The sequence below is a fragment of the Vanacampus margaritifer genome, chromosome 18 (assembly GCF_051991255.1).
Source record: "Vanacampus margaritifer isolate UIUO_Vmar chromosome 18, RoL_Vmar_1.0, whole genome shotgun sequence".
NCBI lineage: Eukaryota > Metazoa > Chordata > Actinopteri > Syngnathiformes > Syngnathidae > Vanacampus > Vanacampus margaritifer.
Window position 1 is genome coordinate 12,630,430 of NC_135449.1, and position 27,830 is coordinate 12,658,259.

Sequence of the window (27,830 nt, forward strand, 5' to 3'; positions counted from 1 at the left end):
AGAAGAAGAATCACTTTTTATTTGTACTTTATTGCAATGTACAGAACAAACATGGCTTTGCATGTATCGAAACAACATGAAAAAGACGAACACAATGGCGGCTGATTGAAGTACAACACCGCTTGTTGAGCGTGTGGGTAAAGAAGCAAAATATTTTGCTACAAAAGCAGAAGCAAGCTAAGGAGGCCGAGCAAAACGACGACGACACGGCTATCCGCCATCGTTGTTGACAGACTGACGGTTGGCGCGAGAATTGCCACATACGTCATCAATGTACGACAATGCCTCGTCTTGGAGCTGCGACCATTACGTCATCACGGGAGGAGTCTCCTGCATGTGCTGTCCAGACGGACGCGTTTTGAAATCTTTCCACTCTGGAGCCCGCTTTTAAAAGAGATCGGTTACAAGCTCCCAAACGGCGCCATTGTGTGGACAAACGGCCTAACGTTAAGAAACTTGTGAGGATGCATTGAAACGGGCTTCCGGGTGGACGGACGGGGCCTGAGATTCTTGGCTTTCTTTCGAGCTAAATGTCAGATTTCCTCAAGTGTCCATGCGTGTGCCATTTAAAAAACAATACGATTTTGTGTGGGAATGTTGATGAACATCACATCATTTTGTCCTCTCTTTTCTTTCTCCAAGAACTTGTTTGCTTGGTTTGGTAAGCAGTAAATGGTTCCATCCAACGCCTTTTTCTGTCTGCCAGGCTGAAGGTTCAACGAAACTTGCTGGTCTTGCTGGTTATGACATGTTCCCAATCATTATGCTAGGTGGCTAAAAGTTAGCATTGCTACTGAAGGTATTAGTTGATTACTATATTAAGTGTAATCTTTGCGTGTTCAAAATAATTGAAAAATGAGATCTGATGAAGAAGCTTCTTTTGCAAAAGATTTATTTTAGGAGCTCCTAAAAGACACAAGACATGCTTACATTCAAAGGTGATGTTAAGCCTCGAGTGTGTCCATATGAAAAACACACAGTCGCTTTATAGAGGAAAAAAGCATACTCCTCCTCTGAGGCTGGACAAAGGGTTAGCAATTACAATAGACAGACAAGTGACTCATTGACATGTTTACTCCAGTCTTGTCCAGAGCCGGAAATATATGACTAGCCAGGTACGACCCTGCGACCTAGACTCCCTAAGACCCACAGTGTTATCAACTTGAGAACATGCATGCCTCCCATGTGCATTCCTGTCTCACCAGCTGGAAGGGAGTGAAAAGTGTTATTCCTTCCACTACAGTTATATGTCCAATATATTTCACACAAACATTATCAGTTAAATGGCATCTATATACTATAAGTAAATTAATAAACAGTAAAAATATGCTTAGAAAATGTTAAATGTCTTCAGTCCCTCAATGAACAAACTATATTTGTTCAAAATAAGACATTAAATCCCTTAGAAATAGTCTAGAGAAAAATTCCAGCTGGATCTTCATCTGATGTCGCCACCGCGGTCATAGCTTTAGAAGTTACAGATTCAACCCTCATATAAGACGACTTGTTTTGTACATCTTGCTTTTCAATGGCTGTGGCAATAAGCCGCGTGCACAACGATCTTAAACAAGGAATACAGCAACAACCGCAAGTTGCCAAAAAAGCTGAAACCAAATTTTTATATCTTCCAAAAGCATCCATCCAGTTATCCAAATTGACATATCGATACCGGACTGCTCTTTCATTTTTTTATTAAGTGTTCGGAGTCCCTCAATGGCATTGGTTAAACTTCCATCCGGTGCAGTGTTATTAGGAATAAAAGTACAACATTGTTCTGCGAACATTGAACAAACACCACCCTTTTCTGCAAGTAACATATCAAGGGCTATATGATTCTGAAAAGCCATTAAAGATGTAGCTGACAACTGGCCGTGTACTGCTTCGAAACCTGATTGAGTCCAATTTCCTAGTCTTTGAACATTGTAATGTACATAATTAATCCTATCTACATTTTTGTTAATGGTACACCACCAGCAAATCAAAGATTCAAAACCTGAAGCCACCTGGTCCGCAATCTTATACTCATCTGGGACCCCGCGTGGCACTCCAATCGCATCTATGTATGTGGGAACATTTTGATCCTGCCAAGTGGATCTTTTGGCCCTCTGAAAAGAATGAGAAAAATTTGGTTGCCAAGTATTAACAATTTGCAGAAGGTTATCAACCGATGTAGGGAAAATATCTACTGGCAGAAGGAGGGTGATGAGAGCACAATATCCCTTCATATTCAGAGGTAACTTATCAAATATTCGGCTGTCCCCACACCACCACCAAATGTCAGCTCTGGACTGAGGCTGGAATTTACGACCCACATCTGTTGCTGAAATGCAGTGAGTGGTGTGGTTCAGTCTTCCCAATTGTTTCCCAGTACCTGACATTTTAATACATGAAAAACCACCATCCGCCACTTTATTTGAAAAAATAGGTTTAGTATCTTGCCAATCAACCAGTGGATAAACTTTATCCCATTTAGAGCATTTATCATTGGGGACAGTTTTATTCATTAGTTCCATTACACATTTATCCTCTATTTTAGCAGGAATCACCCTCAATAAAGGTCTTGGGCCCACACATACGACGCAAACTTCTCCAGAAGCCTGTGCTGCTGCATTTGCTAACAGCAGCCAATTATTACTGCCACCAGACAGGCCCGTTGTTACCCGAAACCATTCACTTACTTCATCAATTTGGACACTAAAAGCTTCTACCCCAGACTCCATTGTATATTTAGTCATTTTAGGTTGTTCTGTCTTACTCATAGTTTTATCAATTCAAATTTAAATTGGAAAATAGGGATCAGTTCCAGAGAACCATGCCCACAGCATTAGGCCATAACAAAAGGTGTTATTTATGGTTACATTAGGTGGCCGGATATTACCTTCAGGAAGAACAAAAGTTAATTCGAATTGATGTCCCATTCTCCTCAATGTTACCTTCTTGGCAAAATAAACTGCCTCCCTACTGGAACCTGGCGGCCAGTATTGGCCATTTTGGGTGGTAAGGAATGTACTCCAGTCCAGTCGTAAAACACTACCTGTCAAATACCACCAGTACTTGAGCCAAAGGCCCCCCTTCGTCGGCCCCCCACTACTAAATCCCTTCAAAGATTTAATGGGGAGTTTGACAGATGTGTTTGTGTTAAGAGCAACGGTCAGGACAATTGAGTTATTATACGCCCAGTTCATTATCCACGGAATTTGGGTGGAAATAACATTTCTTTTATCACGGTGTGTTGTATTCAAACTCACGTCAAGGGGTTTCATGAAAAACCAAAATGGCACAACAATTAACAAGAGAAAAACCGTCACAATGCAGCAATTAGTAGCAGAGTTCTTCATCGAAGCCATCTTGAGAAGAAGTTCTTTCGTCGAAGGAGAAGGATGTTTGTCAGTCGTTGGTTGATGATTTTTTTTTTTTTTTTTTAAGAGGCGTTGTCAGCCTTTTTCTGAACCCTGGCTCACTGCCAGAGATCGCAGGAAAGGTCACGGGACTTCATTCCCAGTGTGACTCTATCCTTGTGAATTGATGGAAAGGGGCATGTGACTCAAATCACCATTGAGTGATTTCTCCTTCAAACAGCAGATTGACACTTGGTCAGCTTTGCCCATGGAAAAGGCACTACAATGAACCTCCTTCCAGGACCTCCCCTGCTGCAGCTTCCCTCCTTGGACATCTTGTCAGGTAGACACTGGAAACGGCGTGGTGGGGCTCGGTGAGATGGCTCCAACTGGTGTGGGCGTAGATCATCAGACGGTTGCCCTTGGTGGCAGCGTTGAACCAGAAACAGCCGACCTTGTAGATGAGAGATGATACCAAGTATCCCCTTTTCGATACAAGTGCACCGCACAGGATGTACGCTCCTTGACCTTAAATGGACCTAGCCAATGAGGACAAGACCATTTCGGTTTAGTTACTTTCAACCACACATATTCACAATCATTTATTTTTGAAGGAACTTCTGGTTAGTTATCTGTTAGCTTAGAGAATGTAGACACTATCTCTTTAATTACCGGGGGCCTCTCAACGAGTGACTTCCCAGCGGAACATTAGGGGCGGGAAACAGCCTGTTTTTATGACCCTCAAAAGGAGTCCAACCTTTTTATATCTTATGAAGTTTTTGTTTTTTCAAATGGGTTCGTCTAATCCAATATTCCTAAGAAGCCCTTATAATAGTAGATAATGATTAATCAAATATTTTACCATGATATTTACTGTTGTAGATTTAGCATAAATGTACTTTTATCATACATCAAATTTCTGTATTTTTTACGCTGTTTTTTATTATAGCAGTGTAAATCATTTAAAAACAACATCATCTTAACCCAAAACTGCTCATGTCCGGCCGGGCCATAAACAGTCTGAGAAGAGATTTATATATATTTATACCTTTTAATAAACACTGCAGTCCTACAGTTCATTTTTACAACTTGTCTCATAAAATAATGTCCACCAGGTGTCCCAATGTTCCTTCCACACCTAAATGGCAAATTCCATGGGCTCTAGAAATTATACTTTTCAATTGTTTCTGAAATTGAATATACTTACCTTATTTTCTGCTATTCGGGTTGTCTTTTGTCATCTTTGTAGAACTTACTTCCCTCCAAGTCAAATCCTCCCCATTCTCGCTCCATTCTTTGCCTGTAAATTCCTCACACCAAACTTCATTCTCACATCAGACTTCCTTTTCAACAAACTCAGACAGACCAATCATTCCCCCATCTGATAAAGATCAATTTTGATCATTTCAGACCTGAATGTGAAAACTGCAGCCGCTTCCAAATTGCAGCTTCAAAGAGGAAAAACAGACACCTTGTGTCCTGTAGATTAAAAAACAACCAAATTGTGACAATTTGGCCAACACCAGAACTATAAAAAGATCTCCAGCTGAGCTAGCCAGGAGCCATAAAAACAAAAGCCTTTGAGGCAAGAGTTTGTAATGTAAATTTGAATCCTGTTCAGGGAACTTAAAGTGAAAAAAAACAACTCAAGCAGATGTAAATTAAGATACTGCAGCGGAGGACTTTTAGGGTCAGGAAGAGATAAGAAAAAGATTTAAAATAACCCCATTAATCTATTGCAGGTCACGAATCTTCCAAATATCTGCCATCTCAACTAGTAAAAGGAACGAGTTATAATCAGAAAAACAAAACCCCTACTTTAAACCAACCAAAAAGTATTCTTAAAATGCCAACTAACCTCACCTCTTCTACAGAGTAGTGGGGGCTTGTAAAAACACAGCAGGGAACTTTGCCTTTGTGCATTCCCCGTGGAATCCAAAGATCAGTGCTGTTGAGCTTAATCAAAATTAAAAATTTAACCAGCAAATTCGCCGTAAGTGTTCCATATCTGAGTCCAATCCAGAAGCTAAAATTTAAAAGGAAAATGGGCAAAAAATTAGAAGACCAAATTCAACAAGCATCAAACAACGGAAAATATAGTATTAAAGATTAGAATAAATTTTATACTACCCTAATTCACATAAGCCGTTCTCAACTTCCGAAACTGCGTTGCTATAGATCACATCTCCTTTACCGACACAGTACAGAGTGCAAACTGTACTCAAAACAGACCAAAATATGACTCAAAGGCCGATCTCAGATGACTCGAACTTTGAGTCCACACTGGAGTTCATATTCCTTCCTGTCCTTGTTGATAGCAGTTTATGCAGGGCAAAGTTCAAAGCAGGCCTTAGCTGTCACTGGAGACCGCTGACAGTTTCATCAGGACGGCTGTGATGAGAGTTTGAGATGTCTGCTCAAAGAGTTGATGGACATTTTGCTCAGATAATTCATAAGAGTCATTGAACAGTCTCATGGCGAGCGGATTTGCAGTATACCATCCTTTTCGCAGTCCGTGTGATCACTTCCCCCCCCGAAAGTGACCATTGTTCAGTTCGCCGTCCACTCTGTGCCCAACAGCCAGGTTATTCCAGCACGTTGGAGACACCCAAGAACAACACCTCTCGTCAAAGATTGAACCTGCCTGAAACATTTATACACTCGGAACAGACAGAGGGAGATGAGATCACAGCAAGAGATTTATATGCTTGTTATAATTAAAAAATAATAATTTTCTCAAAAAATATGTATTTTGTAGTTTCATCTAAATATGTTCTACATTATAGCAAGTAGTATTACTATATTTACGCATATGTCTACCATAGACTCCTTCTTCATTACATGTTACCTTAAATTATGCCTCCACATGGAAGGAAGTCTCAAATTCCAGGATTTCTCAGACTTCTAGAATGGGACTCAGATAAGGACAAAGGTTAAATCATTTTCACACCTACGAATGAGTTATCAGAGATGCAGGGGAAATATAAAATCAAAAATGAAAAGTCTATTTCAATTAAAATTTGGTTTTATTACTTATTCAACTATATTAAAAGTTGGTTTTATTACTCATTCAACTATAAAAACACAGACCAGATTTAAAAATAATAATAATAATAATAATATGGATAGTGGCCTGTAGTTATCATCTAGACCTCTTTATCTTTCCGCATTCTTCTCTTACCTAGAAAAAAGAAAAAAAGGTTTTTCTACATTCCTATACGAAAAACAAACGCCATTATCACACCAGTCTTTTCTACTCAAAAACAACACCAAACATACAGTTAAAGATTTTAAAGAAAAACAAATGAAATATCCATCCACACAACAGGAACAATTTGATTTTGCCTTAGACGACCCCTGCTATTCACACACACAACAGACTACAAGTCTCCAAAATGGAGACAATGGGAGAGAGGACTAAACTTATCACACCCCCTTTCATTTTTCTTTAGTTTAATTTAATTTTAACAGACAACAGTACAAATCACCACCTTCTTAAAACAGCAGCTCACGGCCCCCATCCTCACAGACCTTTAGTCCCTAATCAAGCGTGGGGGGAAGAGCTTTAAAAATTGTCACAGACAAAGGCAGAATTCTCCCCTACTTTCAAAATATGCAGATTTCCTGCTTACCATTCTTTTTCACCCTTTTTTGAGGACAAAGAATTTTGGAGGGAAAAAATTACTTTCCACCCATCTTTTCTTTCTTTCCTACACTTAAAAATCACTGTCTCAAACAAACTTACACTTCCATTCACTTAACTTCTGCACTTTCCTCATCTCCACAAAGGCAGTGAGGAGAAACAGACCAAACGGCCATTTTGATTTCTAAAATCTCGCTAGAACATCACACAACACACCTTTCCCATTGTCAGAGTCACACAAACAGTCACAAACTCCCTGCAGGCACACAAACAAGGAAAAAAATCACACAATCCACACATTTCTTATTCCCAATTAGAGATTCAGTTAACTTCCAAACCACCCGGATAGCCCCCACTTTCCTTATCTAGGTCTCATTCGATTACTCAACAATTCTCTCAACTATTTCAAACTTTTGGGGCACATACGCACACACATACCAACTAGAAAAATTCCCATTATAATCACACAATTGATCCTAGTCATTTTATAACAAAAAAAAAAAACATTCTCTCCTAATCACACAAGTCACACATGCTCCAGATTAGTACGCCATCTAGAACCAATAGACTGTGCAATCTCCGCATGCCGAGCCAATTCCAATCCAAAAATGTTTGCCTTATTTAATCTATTTTCCGGGTCATGTCTCATTTCCAACAATTTTAAGCTGGCGGAGATTTTAGCCAAGCATTCGCCATGCGTTCATCTAACACGTTGTCGTTAGCCGAGCCGTGGCTAGCGGACTCGCTCAACACAGCTTTACGAGCAACTTTCACAGAGCTACCCAACGCAAGCATTCTAGCGTTAACCAACATTTGGTCCACGACCTGACATTGTCGTCTCACTTTTTTCCATTTAAAGAAAATATAGATGTGTCTTTCACGGAGTCAATCAGCATTTGGCGCTGTTTTACACAAGCAACTTCTACAGACTTCATTAATGCAATCAGACATGTCTCAGATTTTAACGGTGGGAACCAACCTTTATCACAATTAGTCCGCATCCATTCATTTAAAAGATTTTTCATCTTTCGCCGTCGCCGTGGTGGCAGCGCTTCAGCCATGACGAGTGTTGCGGCCGTGACTTGTTCGCTTAGCGACAAGCTTTGAGTATGGACCGGAAGTTTACGCAAATCAAACCACCCTGAGTCTCGGTCAAAAATGTCGTCCATTATATGTAGTAATTTAGTCGTTTATAATATTTATAAAGTCAGTGACGTCTCACTTATGATACTACAATACAACAGATCAAAACTATTCTCATTAATCCCCCCAAAAAATTATTATATATATATATATATTTTTTTTTAGAAAAATAAAAGAAAAAGGAAAAACGAAACAGAAATCAAATATCTTTTTGCGCGACTTAATAAATACTTATCCGGATCTTCGCGGGCGGCGTCTTCACAGCTCTCGCTTCCAATGTGAATGACATCACACGAGCGGCTTAATTCATAGCTCTCGCTTCCAATGTGAATATCACACGAGCGGCTTAATTTGACACAACACACACACCCCGCGGAATTATGTCCCACGGTTTTTAATAACCCACAGCACACACACCGTGTAATAATACCACACGGGCGGCTTATCCTCTCCGCTCACTCCGAAAAATTATTCGGAGGGCTTATTCATACCAAAATAAAAATAAAAACAAGACAGCCTATTCCACCGCGGAACCAATCTCATATGCCGTTTCCGAACGGCGGAGCGCTCCCACTTGACGTCACTTCCGTATTCAACGGGCCAACCCATGCATGGTTCAATGTCGTAGTAATTGTCATAATCGAGGACTTTCGCGTCCCTCCGTAACAAATACGACTCTAAAACCCCCCTAACTTGTTCACAGATCTCAAATACAATTTGGTACGGACGTAATGCAGCTCTGAGTAATCCCAAACAAACAGAATTTCTCTACGTGGATAATTTGTCCACTCACCTTGTTAATATTTGCGCATTTAGAAATTCAGTTGTCCAAGATCATCACAGCTGTTGCAAAAACGTCCCAATTTGTCGCCGTCGAGGGTCACCAATTGAAGGTATTAGTTGATTACTATATTAAGTGTAATCTTTGCGTGTTCAAAATAATTGAAAAATGAGATCTGATGAAGAAGCTTCTTTTGCAAAAGATTTATTTTAGGAGCTCCTAAAAGACACAAGACATGCTTACATTCAAAGGTGATGTTAAGCCTCGAGTGTGTCCATATGAAAAACACACAGTCGCTTTATAGAGGAAAAAAGCATACTCCTCCTCTGAGGCTGGACAAAGGGTTAGCAATTACAATAGACAGACAAGTGACTCATTGACATGTTTACTCCAGTCTTGTCCAGAGCCGGAAATATATGACTAGCCAGGTACGACCCTGCGACCTAGACTCCCTAAGACCCACAGTGTTATCAACTTGAGAACATGCATGCCTCCCATGTGCATTCCTGTCTCACCAGCTGGAAGGGAGTGAAAAGTGTTATTCCTTCCACTACAGTTATATGTCCAATATATTTCACACAAACATTATCAGTTAAATGGCATCTATATACTATAAGTAAATTAATAAACAGTAAAAATATGCTTAGAAAATGTTAAATGTCTTCACTACATTTCAACAAACAGCACGGTCAACATGTCCATTGTTTGCTTTAAAGGTTTTTTTTTTTTTTTATTAAATAAACAACAGTTAGTATTTGAGGGCTTTCAAACAGGGACTGCCTCAGTGTGGAGTAGCTGCTTCGATCATCAAAAAAAAAAAACCATCAAAAAAGTTTAAAATAGTGATGTGCCCTACTGTGCCGAGGCGCCGATGCGTGTGCCGAGTAAACCGGAAAAAAATCTGCAAAGCCCGCATCGAAGCCTGTGTTGATTACGCTTGTGGCCACGCCCGAAACCTCGGAACACGCGTTGCTACGTCCGAAGCCTCGCCAGACGGGCTTCCTACGTCATCGCTGAAGTAAATATTCATATTTCAATTTAATTATAACTGTTTTGATTTAGTTATAACTATTAAGAATTGGACAAAATTGCTTTGATTTACTCAGTATAGTTTTGTGTGAGAATTCAAACGATGTGAGGGTGTTGATTTTTCTCTTTGTTCTCTACTGAGAACATATGGTGGGGTCAAGCGAAAGTGTAAATTAGACCCCTTTGTTTATAAGACGGCTCCTCAGAGTCTCTCTCTCAGTCTCTTCTGTAAACAACGTCAACCCTTATCTGATTATCTGTGTTCCATCATGTGACTACAGCGGGAAGAAAAGAAGGAGGTACCATGTGACTCTGGGAGGGACTTTTGTAGGACAAAGGATATTACCCACAAGCGGAGCGGAAAACGACACAGTTGAGAATCAAAGATGGCGCGGGTGGCAGCCAATCTCATCTGTCCACAAATTTGTGTAATAAAATCCTTAGGTAATGTCTGAATTCACTGATCTCATTGTATGTTTTGATAATCAACATTATGAACACGGAAGAGTAAGTATTCATCTTACTACAAAATGGTGACTCCGACGTTCGAGATTCGATGTTCGACATGGCGTGTTGCGGAGTTCTCCCGGACGGGGATCCAGGCGCCGACATAAATGTGAGTAAAAGGACATATTATCCTTGTTTAAAAATGGATTCCTCTCTGTGGAGAACTCTGCGATGGTCTTCGTCAGCTAAATTTAACTACATTGTACGTGAGATGGGGCAGCACGGTGGCTGACTGGTTAGCACGTCCGCCTCCCAGTGCAGAGGACGTGAGATCGAGTCCGGGCTTCGGCCTTCCTGGGTGGAGTTTGCATGTTCTCCCCATGCTTGCGTGGGTTTTCACCGGGTACTCCGGTTTCCTCCCACATTCCAAAGACATGCATGGCAGGTTAATTGAACACTCCAAATTGTCCATAGGTGTGATTGTGAGAATGGTTGTTCGTCTCTGTGTGCCCTGCGATTGGCTGGCAACCAGTTCAGGGTGTACCCCGCCTACTGCCCGAAGCCAGCTGGAATAGGCTCCAGCACCCCCGCGACCCTTGTGAGGAAAAGCGGTCAAGAAAATGGATGGATGGATGTACGTGAGATCTGAGTGAACAGGTATTAGTTATGTTTAAAGTACGCCTTTGTTTGTTCGTTTCGTTCCGTTGTGGGGCTTCGGCGCCACGAGGGTTTTTGTGTTGTCCGTGTGTTTGTCTTCTAAAATGTGCGTGACGAGTTTGTGTCGTGATTACTGTTGGATGAAGGATTTTTACCATTTGCGTGTTCATGCCGTTGATTAATAAAACATACAATGAGATCAGTGAATTCAGGCATTTTCTTGTAGATGTATTCAATCTGGACAGGAGAAGTAGCAGCCACCCGCGCCATCTTGATTCTCAACTGTGAAGTTTCCCGCTCCGCCTGTGGATAATATTCTCTTTGTCCCATAACGTTACCTACCAGAGTCACATGACTACGCCCCCACTTGTCACAATGATGTCTCAATACAGTTGGTCAACCATACTCCCCCCTCTCTGACCCAGGATGGAAAAACACAAGATAGTCAGCCTTTCAGAACAAAGGGTCTAATTAACACATTCACCACCCCCATCCCATCTGTCCTGTAGGAGAATCAACACCCTTTAAACATTTGAATTGTCACAATGTGCGACAATGCCTCGTCATGGAGCTGCGACCATTACGTCATCACGGGAGGAGTCTCCTGCATGTGCTGTCCAGACGGACGCTCGATCTCGATCTTGTTAGCCTAATGACTATTTTTGGCCCTTAGATGGCAGCGATGACTCTTTTTTGACAAGATTGGGTAGGCGTCAGTAGAAGACGTGAGGCGGAGCTAGAGGGGACAATGGCTGGGGATGGGAAGCGAAAATGGCGACCGGTTGCAAGCAGCTCACGCTTGAGCATTTTTTTCAAAGACGAAAAGCATCGACCAGTGCTAAAGAGCACATTGATGACGACGATGATCATCATCGATGATGATGATGGTGACTCCGAGATTGGAAGCGTTGACGTGGCAGTAGAAGACGTGAGGCGGAGCTAGATGGCTGAGGAAGCGAACAATGGCGACCGGTTGCAAGCAGCTCATCGACCAATGCTAAAGAGCACAGTGATGACGACGATGATGATGATGGTGGCTCCGAGGTTGACGCCGAAGTTGGAAGCGTTGACGCCGAAGTTGGAAGCGTTGACGCGGCGGCTATGACCACGTAATAAAGCCTCACCGGCTAGCGATGCTAACACCGGAAAACGCGGAGCACAACCGAGGACTTCTGCACAGGCGGACGTTCAATCGGACGATGAAGAGTACCCCGAGTCCAATGCATATTCATCGGAGGAGTGGGTACAGTCTGCTACTTGCTATTCCCCGAAAAAAAAGGCCGTCAAGAAAGTGTAACGTCTGCACGCGAAAGGGGCAATCGCAGTGAAACGAATCTGTTGTGCAAATCCTGCTCCGTCTCCTTGCACGCAGGGGAGTGTTACAAAAAGAAAAACTGTATTTGAAGCATCCACATAATTGTAAATAATACCACAGTTGCACACATTTGTAAATAGTTTGCGAAATTGTTTTGTCAAATTGTTACACTGTTGAATGGAAATAAAGGTATTTTGCAATCTAAAAACACTTTTTCATTGTTGGTGGTAAGTGTTTTACAGAAGTAAAGCACTATTTAGGTGTTTGTGGCATCATTCATGGACAAAAAGAAGTGTACAATTCACTAGAGTGCATGAAATAACATCGTTTCACAAAAAGCTTGTTTTCTCCGTTTTTTGTTTCAAAACAGAGCATTTCGGTGAAACTAACCATTTTCTATTGTTGATTACTGAAAAACGGAATAAGGTAGAAACAAACTTTATTTTCTGATGAAAGATGAGAGTTCAATCTTTCATTTGGTAGTATGTGTGTTTACATAGTCCAAACACAACATTTTCTGTGGACCTTGAAAGATCAGTCAAAATGCTTAAATCGGCTGGCACTGGCGGCATCCCTTTTCTGAAAACGTCTGGCAGTCAAAGAGTTAATCAACGGCATGAACACGCAAATGGTAAGAATCCGCCATTTACAACAATTGGTGACGCCCGACGTTCGAGCTCTGCCGTTCTACGTGCCTCGTGGCGAGGTCCGGACGAACAGAATTCCATGGCGCCGAGTTAATATGGTAAGAAGACTTTTTATCCTTGTTGTTAGATGAATTCTGTTTGTCGTGGACTCTGCGCCGGGTTTCGTCGGCTAAATTTAGCGACGTTGTACGTGGGATCTGTGTGGACAGGCATTCTCTTTGATTGAGTGTACGCGTTTGTTTGTTAAGCTCCATGGTGGTGTGTTGGCCACGCAGTTTTCGTTGTTTGTCTTCTACAATGTGCGCGACGTGTCTGTATCGCGGCCACCTAGGTTTGAGTTTCGTAAGTTACGTTACGATGGATTGTGCGCGGATAAGTCGACATTTGAACTATACGTACGTGGTGACGGTCTTGTTTACCGTCACATTGGATTCGGCGCTGCTGTGATTGAGCCAGCATGAACAGATTGAAGTGAACGGCTATGTTTGTCTTTATAGTTTGTTCTTTTTGTGGTGTTTAGCCGCTCGCGAAGCAATCGATAGATCTCGATGTAAGTTATTATTCGACGAAGTAACGGTGTATTTTATTTTGTGAGTCCGTGCACTTCGGAGATATTTGTGTTAGTTTGTGGTTATTTTATTTTTTGGAGGTGTAATGAGCAACGTTGCGGTGAGAATTATGGCTTCTGTATTGGTTCGACAAGTGAGACGTCACTGAATTCATTTGAGGAGTTTGTGTTGCGTATGAGTGCTGGGCCTAGTTTGGTGAGATGTGACTGTGTGAGATATGTGTGGAGCATGTGTGAATTGTGTGTTTAAAGGGGGGATTTGATTTTTTCTTGTTTGTGTGCTGGGAATTGTGACTGTTTGTGTGACCCTGACAATGGAAAAGGTGTATTGCGTAATGTCCTGGGGGAGTGTTGAAGTGGAAGGGCAGTTTTTGTGTTTTTTCTGCTCAATGCCTTTATGAAAATGGAGAAGAACAGAAGTAAAGTGAAATGAGGACTGAGTTTGTTGGAGACAGGTATTTTGTGTCTCCAAAAATAAGGGAGATAAGATAGGATGTATATGAATGGCGTTTGCAGAAAGTGGTAAAAGTAGGTTTTAATGAAAAAAGGGTGGAAAGTAATTTTTTTCCCTCTCTCTCCAATTTCTTTGTCCTCAAAAGTGGGGGTGAAATTGGGAGGTGGCAGGAATTTGTCCTTTGTCTGTGACAATTTTTAAAGCCCTTCCCCCATGCTTGTTAACTCTTTCACTGCCATGGACGTTAAAAGACGTCAAGTAAAAACCTACGGAGGGCCGCCAATGACGTTAAAAGACGTCATCCAATTTTTAAAAATGTTTTTTTTTGAAACGGGTGGAGGAAAGCCTTGGCCAGCTTTGGTGAAAGTTTCAAGCAGATCTAGTTAGCCTAATGATTATTTTTGGCCCCTAGATGGTAGCAATGACTCTCTTTTGACAAGATTGGGTAAGCGTCAGTAGAAGACGGGAGGTGGAGCTAGAGGGGACAATGGCTGGGGAAGGGAAGAGAACAACCGGTTGCAAGCAGCTCACGCTGGAGCATTTTTTTCAAAGACGAAAAGCATCGACCAACGCTAAAGAGCACATTGATGACGACGAGGATCATCATCTATGATGAAGATGATGATGGTGACTCCGAGGTTGGAAGCATTGACGCGGCAGTAGAAGACGTGAGGCGGAGCTAGATGGCTGAAGAAGCGAACAATGTCGACCGGTTGCAAGCAGCTCACACTTGGGAATTTTTTTCAAAGACGAAAGGTATCAACCAACGCTAAAGAGCACATTGATGACGACGATGATCATCATCGATGATGATGATGGTGACTCCGAGGTTGACGCCGAAGTTGGAAGCGCAGACGCGCTATGACGACGTCATAAAGGTTCACAGGCTCGTGATGCTAACACCGGAAAACGCGGAGCACAACCGAGCACGCTCAGGCGGACGTTCAATCGGACGACGAAGAGTACCCCGAGTCCAATGCATATTCATCGGAGGAGTGGGTACAGTCTGCTACTTGCTATTCCCCGGAAAAAAAGGCCGTCAAGAAAGTGTAACGTCTGCACGCGAAACAGACAATCGAAGTGAAACGTATCTGTTGTGCAAATCCTGCTCCGTCTCCTTGCACGCAGGGCAGTGTTACAAAAAGAAAAACTGTATTTGAAACATCCACATAATTGTAAATAGTACCACAGTTGCACACATTTGTAAATAGTTTGCGAAATTGTTTTGTCAAATTGTTACACTGTTGAATGGAAATAAACGTATTTTGCAATCTAAAAACACTTTTTCATTGTTGGTGGTCGTATATTACAGAAGTAAAGCACTATTTAGGTGTTTGTGGCATCATTCATGGACAAAAAGAAGTGTACAATTCACTAGAGTGCATGAAATAACATCGTTTCACAAAAAGCTATTTTTCTCCGCTTTTTGTTTCAAAACAGAGCATTTCGGTGAAACTAACCATTTTCTGTTGTTGATTACTGAAGAACGGAATAAGGTAGAAACAAACTTTTTTTTCTGATGAAAGATGAGAGTTCAATCTTTCATTTGGTAGTATGTGTGCTTCTATAGTCCAAACGCAACATTTTCTGTGGACCTTGAAAGATCAGTCAAAATGCTTAAATCGGCTGGCACTGGCGACATCCCGTTTCTGAAAACGTCTGGCAGTGAAAGAGTTAAGAGACAGGTCTGGGGGGATGGGGGAGTGTACTATTGTTTTAGGAGGTAGAGGTGTAATTTTTTGGGACAAGCAACATCTGGTTGCAATCTTTTGTGTGCGTGTGAATAGCAGGGGTCTTCTGATGCTAATCTGTTAGATCAAATTGTTCCTGTTAAGCGGAAAGATATAGAGGTCTAGATGATAACTACAGGCCACTATCCATATATTTTTTTAATCAGCTCTGCTTTTTATAGTTGAATGAGTAATAATTGTTTTAAAAAAAAAAAAAATCATTTTTTAATTTTTTCCCTGCATCTCTGATAACTCATTCGTAGGTGTGAAAATGATTTAACCTTTGTTCTGTCTCTGAGTCCCTTTCCAGAATTTGAAGTCGGCCATTTTGTGTGTCAGTCCTGAGGCTTGAGAGAACTTCCCATGAGGGCGCCGACTGGGAGTTGTCACATTTTAAGCATAATTTGAGGTAACATGTAATGAAGAAGATGTCTATGGTAGACATATGCGTAAATATAGTAATACTACTTGCTATAGTGTAGTGAACAAATTTAATTAAAACTACAAAATAAATAAAGATAAATAAATTCAAAAAAAAATTAATTACAACAAGCAGATAGTACTCTCTTGCTACGATCTCATCTCCCTCTGTCTGTTGCAAGTGTATAAATGTTTCAAGCAGGTTCAATCTTTGGCCAGAGGTGTTGTTCTTGGGTGACGCTACAATGGACAGCGTTCTCCTATGCTGGATTAACCTAGCTGTTGGGCCACGAATATCGACAGTTGTCTCCTGCATCTGCTTGGTGCGATGAGTGGACGGCAAGCTGCACGAAGGCCACTTTTTGGGGGGGGGGGGGGCCACACAGACTGCGACAAGGATGGTACACTGTATATCCGCTCGCCCTGTGACTGTTCTATGACTCTTATGCATTGTCTGAGCATAATGTCCATCAACTTTTTGAGCAGACATCTCAAACTCTCATCACAGCCGTCTTGATGAAACTGTCAGAGGGTCTCCAGTGAAAGCCAAGGCCTGCTTTGAACTTTGCCCTGCACAGCTGCTGCCATCTGCTGGACAGGAATGAATATTGACTCCAGTTGTTGACTCAAAGCTCTCGAATCATCTGGGATTAGCTCCTTGGTCTGTTTGTGTACATTTGCACTCTGTACTATGTCAGAACGGGAGGTGTGATCTATAGCAACGCAGTTTCGGAAATTGAAAATGGCTTATGTGAATAAGGGTAGGATAAAATTTATTTCAATCTTAATTACTCTATTTTCCGTTATTTGATGCTTGTTGAATCTGGTCTTCTAATTTTTAATAATGTAACTATAAGTTAGTCTGAATGTGATAATTCTACAGTATGTGAGAATGAATGAATTCACAGGAGGAGAATTGAGGTGATCGGACTTTGACCATGGAGGAAAGTAAGTTTTGGCAAAGACGACACTCATGGCGAAAATAAGGTAAGTATATTCCATTTCAAACAATTGAAAAGTATAATTTCTAGAGCCCATGGAATATGCCATTTAGGTGTGGAAGGAACATTGAGACACACCTGGGTGACATTATTTCATGAGACAAGTTGTTAAAAATGAATTGCAGGACTGCAGTGTTTATTAACTCTTTTACTGCCAAAGACGTTAAATGACGTTCTGCAAAAACCTACGGAGCGCCAAAGACGTTAAAAAACGTCCTCCCATTTTTTTTTTTTTTTTTTTTGAAACGGGTGCTGTGAAGGCTTGCGGAGCTCTCCTGAAAGTTTCAAGCAGGTTTCTTGAGCCTAATGACTATTTTTGGCCCCTAGAGGGCAGCGATGACTCTCTTTTGACAAGATCGGGTGGGCGTCAGTAGTATAAAAGGCAAGGCGGGGCGAGAGCGTCGAGGAGGAGATGAGAATTAAGGAGAAACAAAAAATGGCGACCGATGGTAAGAAGCAGCTCACGCTTGATCGTTTTTTTCAAAAAGGAGAAGCATCAACCAGTGCTAAAGTGCACGTTTGTGACGACGGGGATGATGATGGTGACAACGAGGTTGACGCCGAAGCTGCAGCGTTGACGCGGCGGCAGCTTCGATCACGTCCTAAGGCCTCAGAGGCTAGCGGTGCTAGCGCCGGAAAACGTCGTGCACGACCGAGCACTTCTGCACGCGAGGACGTTAAATCGGACGACGACGATGATGATGATGGTGACAACGAGGTTGATGCCGAAGTTGCAGCGTACACGCGGCGGCAGCTTCGACCACGTTTTAAGGCCTCAGAGGCTAGCGGTGCTAGCTCCGGAAAACGTGGTGCACGACCGAGCACTTCTCCGCACGAGGACGTTGATTCGGACGACGACGAAGAGTATCCTGAGTCCGATGGATATTCTTCGGAGGAGTGGGTACAATCTGACCACGGAGAAAGTGATACAGACAGTCTTTTATCCGCAGAAGACTGCGAAGGTAAGCACAAACTTGCTATGAGATACTTTTCCGGCACGCTGTTAGCACCTCGTGTAACGTGAATGTGCATTCATAGATCGCGGATCGTGCTCACAACGACGTCCCTCTGCAAAGACGACAAAGAGAGGTATAAAAAAAAGTGTTTTCAATACACCGTAACAACAAAAGAAAACGGTCTTTCGATATTATTGTAATTGTATATATTTCTTTCAGCTGCAGCTCAGAGTGACACTCCGCAGAGTGAGCAAAATAAAGGTCCAAGGACCAGTGGATCCCAGAAAAAAGGTAAACACATATATAGCATCACACTGATCTAAAATGAATATTATATGATATTGAAATGTATATTTGCAGATCCCAAAAATTCTGGCTGGCATGAAGCAGGCTGGCAGCCAAACTCATTCACCTTTACTGCGGAGCCAGGACCGAGAGGTGCCGCAGCAGAGCTGAATTCGACCCGGCCAGTTGACTTCCTGCAACTCTTCATCACGGACGAGCTTCTGCAGCACATTGCTGATCAGACAAACTTATATGCACGCCAGTCTATGCAAAAACGGGCTGAAAGTCTGCCACACTGCAGGAGTCATGCTTGGAAGCCAGTGTCTGTGTCCGAACTCAAAACTTTTTTTGCACTGCAATTTCTTACTGGTTATATAAACAAGCCCAGTATAGAAATGTATTGGACTCAGGATGAAATAGAGACGACACCATTTTTCAGTCGCGCGATGCCTCGAAACCGCTTCCAGCTCATCTGGAGTTTCCTGCATTTCAATGACAACGAGACACACAGTTCAGACGACAAACTATTTAAAATTCGTCCTGTGTTCAATCACGTTGTAAGCAAATTCAAGGAACTGTTTCAACTGGGCAGGAATATCTGCATTGATGAGGGAATGATGAGTTTCCAGGGACGTCTTTCGTTCAAGGTGTACAACCCCCAAAAGCCGGTCAAATATGGTATCAAATCATACATTTTGTGTGACTCCCAAACCGGCTATTGTTTTAATATGCAACCCTATGTTGGTATTAGTTGTTCTCTCCCTGACACAGTGTTCAACTTACTGGATCGTCTGCCAGGAAATGGGTACACACTATTTATGGACAATTTTTACAATTCGATTGCTTTGTGTGAACGTCTCCTGGCAGCACGTACCAATGTTTGTGGAACGCTGAGGAAAAACAGGGGTGAACCCAGTGAGATCACATGCCTAATGAAGGATATTATAACATTTTTAATACCTAATTTCATATATCAACTATTGTTACACATTATGAACATTTTAATTCTTCATATTAATCTATAAGAAATATTTTGTGTCCTGAGCAGGGCACATGATGTTGACCTCGTATGCTCTGGCCTTAAGCTGGGACCATATTATTTAGTCTAAAAAAGTTCCTTCTCATCACTTTGTGCGAAAACATATTTTCGCCCTTGATTTTGCTATACACTGATTGGTCCAGAATTTCTTGTTTTATTTTGTACACGTACATTGTGGTCTTGAACAGAACTTGCTTTGCTTTTCCATTGGTCACGGTCATTGGTGCTTTTGGGTCAAATGATAAAGTGAGATTTTGTTATGGAGAAGAATACGAAAAGTGCCTTGAAAATATACATATTTTGGCTAGAGACGAACACAGCTGCAACTGCACTAAGAGTTCTATTGTTTGACATGTCCTTCAACTGTATAACACATTTGCTCATTCATGAAGGGAGAGATATTCTGCTTGGAGACTGAATTGTAATAAAAGGCTGGCCCTTCGAGAGGAGGGTGTGCATTGTTGATCAGAACTTGTCGGAGTTTGATTCAATGGTGCAACAGGAGATCTCCTCTAAGAATTATCCTGCGCAGGAAACTCTGTTCATTTCTCATCTCACCAGTTGGTTTATTGGACACGCAAAAGTTATGGATTAACTACTACACCCTTCAGTTGGTGACCCTCCGACGGCAAGGCGTTTGACGGTTGTTGCGTTCGCGGACGGTTTGAATTCCTGGCGCCATATTAATTGAGGTAAGTGGAGATCTTATCCACGTTTGAGGAATTCTTTCTGTCTAGGAGCGCTCCGGCCGCCATGCGTTCTTGTAAGATAACCAAATCAAGGGTGAGATTTGTGTGAGCAGAGGTAGAAGTTTAAGTTGTTTGATTATGGAGTCCTACGGTATTTGAAGTATACATATTTGTGGTGCACATTGAATTGAATAGCGATCGCTTGTAAGTCAGTCTGGGAAACATTTTGTCTTTACAATTTTGTTTTTACAGATGATAGATACGTAGATAATTGATTTGAAGTCTGTGTATATGAGGTTAAGATTAAGATTAAGTTGTTGAAGTTGAGAGTAAATCAGCTGGGGAAACATTATTGTTGTAACCAAGCGTTAGATGTGTGGGCATTGGTTTTACGTCCATACATATTTAAGTTGAGAGAAGTCGGCTCAAAAAGCATCTTTGTCTTGATCCCTGCCTGATGCGCGGGAGAATTACGAGACAAACACTTTGTTTTTATGAGCAATAGATTATTGGGTAATTAGATAACAAGATCCTTGAATAAGTGTTGCCGATTAAAGCTGCGGGAGGATCGACTGCTTCATTTTCTAGGGACAAAAGACTCAACTTATAAGAAGTCAGATTGACATAAAACGGATTTAATATGCCGTTTTAAGATTAATCGATAGGTCTATGAATAATTGGATATTGACATTTTTAGACAAGATATAAGATGTATGGACTCAACTCGTGTAAGTCGGGCTGACTAAAGCATATTTGATACGACGCTTTAGATCAGGTCAATAGGTCTATTGAATATTCGTGATTAAAATTCAAAGACAAAAAACTGTTGAAGCTGGGGTAGCGCAGTTGACATCCGGATATTTATGTGTTGATATGTCGTACAAAACGACATGTCTTGTCTGTCCGTTGTGTGTGTATGCCGTCTGATCGGTGAAGAAACTCTAAAGTCACGGTAAAATCTTAAAGGGACCGCGATGAAATATTTTGTTGATTAATTTTGTCAATAATTACGACGACAATATATTTAGAAATATAATATAATAAGCTATAAAATACGGGCAATAATTAATAGAAAGAAAACACTGTTTGAGAACTACAAAAATGGTTGTCATGAGGCGACAGGGAGTTGCGAGCACATGCGCAGTTGCGATCGGAGAAATGCCCAGTCCGTGGGTTGAAAAACTGATAAAATGGATATACGATTGCGGTGGAATAAATTTTATGGCGCCGTTATAAGCTACAGTAAGTTAATTTTATTGATGGGGGACGTTGAAATTTGCACCGCCGGCCGTTCGACGTAAAAAACGAGATATAGAACACGTTTACGAGTGGAATAAAAACGACACATGATCGTGTAATTTTGGATAAGATAACAAATAATGCTAGAATACTAAATTTAGGTATTTTTGTGAAGTTATAACCATTTATATAACGTTAAATAATGACTAAAAATGTTGGGACTACGGTACGCTTTTATTCTGAAGGACTAAATGATTTGACCGCTTATCGGAATTAAAGCTTCCGGATTAAACATACCGTTTAAATAATGACTTAAAATGTAATTAATATTGAACGACGGGACTTGATTATATTGTGAAAAAGGTTAGTTTATTCTAATAAGATATGGCATTTGTTTGATGGTTTTAATGACGGCAATTTAACTTTGAAGGTGCGTACACGGCGACCGCCCGTTAATAATGTTATGAGTGTATGTAATTTTTATAAAGAGGAGAGTCCCGGACGTATCTTTAAGAAAAGTGTATTGGAAAAATGATTAATACTGAAATGTTGCTTTGCAAATAAAATAACTGTATAATACAAATTTATGTAATAAAACAAATTAAGCCGTTTAATAAGCGCTAAACGGGATAAATTAATTAGACGGTAAAATCACTAATAAAACTTCTAACGCTAAAACCCGCAATTGTCTGCGTTAAACAATTGAACGACATTATATAAATTGTTGCCGTAACTGATTTTATAAGCCCCTTATATAAATTTCTTAAGCACTAATGTTGAATACTTAAACTGGCTTCACGAGTGCAAATACGTCATATTTAAAATTATGTTTGATATAAAACGAACGAATATTAATACACAAATAACAAGGAGAGGTATAGTTTCAAGATATTATAAAATTTAGATGCATATCTTATGCTTATAGAACATAAATAACTTTGACTGATTGTAGTTGCTATGACTCTAGCTGACCGCTAGGTGTCACCCTTTAATCAATTAATGACGTGAGTCAACTGGAAATTTTAGTTGCTGTGACTCATTTTGACCACCAGATGTCCCCTTTCTCAAATTAAAAAATGCCAACAGCCATCAATCTTTGTAATGAGGTCAAATAAAATGTTTTTATAAAAGGTAATGTTAATTGTGTGATTGTTTTAGATTAAATAGTTTAGTCTCTACTCTTATTTTAATAATAATAATAATAATAACTAAAAACGAATAACTTGGATGGAAATTAATGTGGAATAATTCTTTATATAGATGATTGTTTTTCCCTTATGATTTTGTTTGTGCGCGAGAACATTGTTTAATAAATTTTAAATATCTTTTCAGAATCAGGAGACACACCCATTAAGGACAATTGGGGTCCCACCAAAGTGCCATATTCCGGTCCTGGGGATGAAGTAATGTGTTAATTATAATTTAAAGGGAGTTTTTTTTTTTTTTTTTTCTCCCATGTTTATAAATAGAAAATAATTTTAATCTCTCCTGAATATATTTAACCTTTGAATTCGACATTTGAAGTCTCATTACAAACAGACTGGGGAAGCTATCTGGAAGAATCACATTTTTGACATAATTTGAGGTGCTATGGAATCAAAAATCATTCCTGCTTTGACGTTTGACCAAAGGCTGACTTTACGGGCTGCGGCCTCCATTGAGAAAACATTAATTGAAAACTACACACTTATTAATTAACTATATTTGTAAATTGTTAAGAGTATATCTGTCCTATTTTATCCTAAGTATTATTTATGAAGGTATGCAAAACATATTAAATTAAATATTGTAAACCATAACAAATATTGACATATAATTAGCAATTATTTAAAATTGTAAACGTTCATTGTTTTAAGTATTATTATTTTTATTTAATTTTTTAATAAAAGAAGTTTTTGTTTTTAATATTTACTGACATGTTATAACCTAAATACTGTTGGGGCAGATTTTAGTGTTTTCAGTCGAGTGAGGATTATTGGTCAAGGGTCATTATTTCGGAACAAAGTCAACTGGCGGGACACAGACCTCTTTAAAACCCCACCCACAAAGAAACTGCAACTGCTACCACCATCAGAGGGGCGTGATGCAGCCATCATCACAAAACATCCTGCCAATACCTGATGGAGAGGGGAGGTTCCTGGCGCCACCTGTTGCCACAATGACTGTGCCATCATATACAAATGTGAAAAACTGCTCCACTGCCCAATGCACACAATGCTCCGCACGAACTGTCCTATGAAAAACTGCTCCATATGCTCTGCACAAGCGTCCTTAAAGCATTCCTGCGTCCAGAACTGTCCACTACGATGGTGACTCAACCCCACAAACAATGCTTTCCTTGAATTAGTGATACCGGACCATATGATGTGATACTGACTGTTTACACTGCACTCTATTTTTGACAGATATAAGGTGATAACATTTACAGTAAAACATTTCGTAAATATAATGAACTGATTGACAACACTATATACACACAGATTTATTACATTTTAAAAAACGTTTGATGTCTATTTTGATTTGATCCGATTTGTTTATCTCTGTCTATTTTAAAAACAGTCAGCTTTTTGGACAAACATCAACAAGGGGGACTGGCAAGCTTAATGGTAACATTAAAACTAAGGGCAACTTTATGTATTAATAATAATTGATGAATTGGCTGAAAACTGAGATTCTTTGTAAAATTCATTGGCATAAGCTACAATATTTTTATAGCACAAAAGATAATACAGGTAAATTTCGTCTGGTTTCAGAAATTGAAACAGCTAATATGAATACAGACAGATAAGATACAATTTATTTCAATCTTAATTATTATATTTTACTTTTAAGTTTGGTCTTCTAATGTTTTCCCGAATTCTCTTTTGAAATTTAAATAGTTGCTTGGGACGCATTGTCGAATTTGCTGGTTAAATGTAAAAATTTTCCCCTCTTTCTAAACAAAAAGCAAGCAAAATTTATTTACTGCAAAACTTTATATATTAGTCTGAAAAATTCTCTAAAGCGATCTTTTTCAGATGGGGGAATTATTGGTTGGTCTGGGTATATCGTCGCGAAGGACACAAACAGTCCATGTTAAATAAATACATTTAAAATTAAAAGTTAGTCTTAATGCGATAATTATAGATAGTCCGTGAGAATGAATTTTACAGGAGGACAATTGGGGATTTCCTTGACCATGGAGAAGGAGTAAGTTTTGGCAGAGACGGCGAAAATAAGGTGAATATGTTCCATTTCTATTTCTATTTTGCCCCTGGGGTTAGGTGTTATTTTTTTTTTATTTTTTATTTGTTGACGAAAGTTGCATTTATTTAATGGCCGGAAGCACATCCATGCTATATAACAATAAATATTATAATAAAACATTCCAATAATTATTACATTCTGTAAACAAAATTGGCCTCGTCAGATTTGAACTGGCTAAAGATTTACATTTTGGCATTTAAGAATGTGCTCAGGTCATTAAAGTCAGCCAAAGGCTGGATCCTAATTGAATGTCACAACAAACAGAATTTTTTCCCACAGGAGAGGCCTACAGAACTTTACTAATATTTACTAACCCCTAACTAATAACACTACCAAAATGCTCTTTCAAAAAGAAGGGATGTGAATAAATGTTTATTAGTGACTAAATGAAAATATTTTGCACCCAGATAAGGTGATGAAAAGGTCAATCTAGTCCAGTCCACGGGGCACCTGGTTCCACATCTTGCCTATTAGACCAGCCGGAGGTCCGCCTTCTACTCAACCCCCACCTTCAGGAGCCAGCCACCACGGGAATCAACAGAGAGACCAGCCAGCTGCTCCAGTGACCAGACGTGCCAGCCGAGAGGCCATTCAACTGCTTCCAGTTTCCACCAGATGAGCTGAGGATTACCCAATGGAGAGAGGAGGAATGTGTCCCTTTTCCGGGGCGTTCCACAAAGAATGAATCACACCTTGGGCCCGGTGATCATCTCTGCCAGTTGATGTGGGTTCTAAAAAGCTGAAGGAATCCATCCATCCATCCATTCCCTTGACCACTTGTCCTCACAAGGATTGTGAGGGTGCTGGAGCCTATCCCAACTGGCTTCGGGCAGGAGGCAAGGTGCAACCTGAACAGGTTGCCAGCCAATCGCAAAGCTGAAGGACTCTGTTTGGAAAAACAAAACGCAAGCAACAAAAACTTCCCTAGCCCAAACGACAACAAGTCTTCAATCGCGTCTCCAATTGCACATACATAATGACACTCTTTCTCATACTGACTGTCATGCCAAGTTGCTATTTCTATATCCCCCAACACAAATTTTGAACATAATCACAACACACTGTCTTCATATATGATATGCCTATTTTACTGAGAAAAAACAAAAAACAAAAAATCTTTTAATGAATCACATTGTTTTGACATATGACTGACCTCCTCTCCTGCTAAAAAGAATGTTTTCATTTTTCCTCTTCCTATGTTGCACCTGCCATTGCGATGATGAAAATCCCGCGGGAATCCTTTGGTAAAAATGTTTAAATATTTAGTTTTTGGGCTTTATTTTAAAAAAGCCCAAAGGGGGGACTGAAGGATATTATAACATTTTTAATACCTAATTTCATATATCAACCATTGTTACACATTATGAACATTTTAATTCTTCATATTAATCTATAAGAAATATTTTGTGTCCTGAGCAGGGCACATGATGTTGACCTCGTATGCTCTGGCCTTAAGCTGGGACCATATTATTTAGTCTAAAAAAGTTCCTTCTCATCACTTTGTGCGAAAACATATTTTCGCCCTTGATTTTGCTATACACTGATTGGTCCAGAATTTCTTGTTTTATTTTGTACACGTACATTGTGGTCTTGAACAGAACTTGCTTTGCTTTTCCATTGGTCACGGTCATTGGTGCTTTTGGGTCAAATGATAAAGTGAGATTTTGTTATGGAGAAGAATACAAAAAGTGCCTTGAAAATATACATATTTTGGCTAGAGACGAACACAGCTGCAACTGCACTAAGAGTTCTATTGTTTGACATGTCCTTCAACTGTATAACACATTTGCTCATTCATGAAGGGAGAGATATTCTGCTTGGAGACTGAATTGTAATAAAAGGCTGGCCCTTCGAGAGGAGGGTGTGCATTGTTGATCAGAACTTGTCGGAGTTTGATTCAATGGTGCAACAGGAGATCTCCTCTAAGAATTATCCTGCGCAGGAAACTCTGTTCATTTCTCATCTCACCAGTTGGTTTATTGGACACGCAAAAGTTATGGATTAATAACTACACCCTTCACTAACCAACACTGGCCTTGGGGTGGGGGGGAAACTGGTAAGGCACAACACAAATGTTATGATTGTGGCATGGCAGGACAAAAGTTTGTTGAGGATGGTGACAACGTTTCATGAAGATGAAATGCGGACAGTGGAGGTGTGGCGGAAGGCACAAAAAAAAAAAGTGCCTTTCCAAAAACCCATTTGTGTTGTGGACTACAATTCCAAGATGAATGGAGTGGACAAGATGGATCAAAACATCTCATACCACCCATTCACACGTAAAACTTTGAAGTGGCACAAAAAGTTTGTTGCATATATGTTCCAGATATGCATGTTCAATGCATACATAGTGCACAAAGCAAAAAATCCTGGGAAGTGTCAACATTTTTTGGAATTCATCCAGCAGGTGGTGAGAGGGTGGCTGTTGCCACAAGACCAGGAGGAAGTTGGGATGGAAGGACATGAAGCCAGACAAAACACCAGGTCACCACATAATGATCCTGAAAGCCGACTTGATGGCAACATGGCCAAACACACGCTGCAACACATTCCTGCTACTCCCCGGAAAAAAAAGCCAGCAAGAAAGTGTAGGGTCTGCACACGAAAGGGCATTCGCAGTGAAACAAACCTGTGGTGCAAATCCTGCTGTATCCCCTTGCACCCAGGGGAGTGTTTCACTGTATACCACACAAAAAGAAAAATTGTGTAGTTCAAACTCCACACAATTGTAAATAGTCACACATGCACACCTTTGTAAATACTTTGTCAAATTGTTACGCTGTTCTGTAAATAAACTGTTACGCTGTTCTGTAAATAAACTGGTTATTTTGCAAACTAAAAACACTTTTTCATTGTTGGTGGTGGTGTATTACAGAAGTAAAGCACTATTTAGGTGTTTGTGGCATCATTTATGGACAAAAAGAAGTGTAGAATTCACTGGAGTGCATGAAATAACATCGTTTCACAAAAAGCTCTTTTTCTCCGCTTTTTGTTTCAAAACAGAGCATTTCGGTGAAACTAACCTATTTTCTATTGTTGATTGCTGAAGAACGGAATAAGGTAGAAACAAACTTTTTTTTTCTGATGAAAGATGAGAGTTCAATCTTTCATTTGGTAGTATGTGTGTTTACATAGTCCAAACACAACATTTTCTGTGGACCTTGAAAGATCAGTCAAAATGCTTAAATCGGCTGGCACTGGGG

General features: G+C 40.3%; 1 protein-coding gene and 1 long non-coding RNA gene across 2 annotated transcripts; one reads left to right on the plus strand and one right to left on the minus strand.

Moving 5' to 3' along the window:
* Positions 1–875: 875 nt before the first annotated feature.
* On the minus strand, positions 876–9,564 carry LOC144038021 (uncharacterized). The gene is made up of 2 exons (XR_013289126.1): positions 4,546–9,564; positions 876–3,877 (listed from the first exon to the last, which is right to left on the minus strand). It is a non-coding gene; the product is annotated as an uncharacterized LOC144038021 (long non-coding RNA).
* A 7,244-nt stretch (positions 9,565–16,808) lies between these two features.
* On the plus strand, positions 16,809–26,508 carry LOC144038531 (uncharacterized). The gene is made up of 5 exons (XM_077551094.1): positions 16,809–18,135; positions 18,212–18,262; positions 18,349–18,420; positions 18,490–20,145; positions 25,035–26,508. Exons 1-4 carry the CDS (start codon positions 17,869–17,871, stop codon positions 18,583–18,585), a joined length of 486 nt encoding a protein of 161 aa, XP_077407220.1. The 5' UTR covers positions 16,809–17,868; the 3' UTR covers positions 18,586–20,145; positions 25,035–26,508.
* Positions 26,509–27,830: the final 1,322 nt, after the last annotated feature.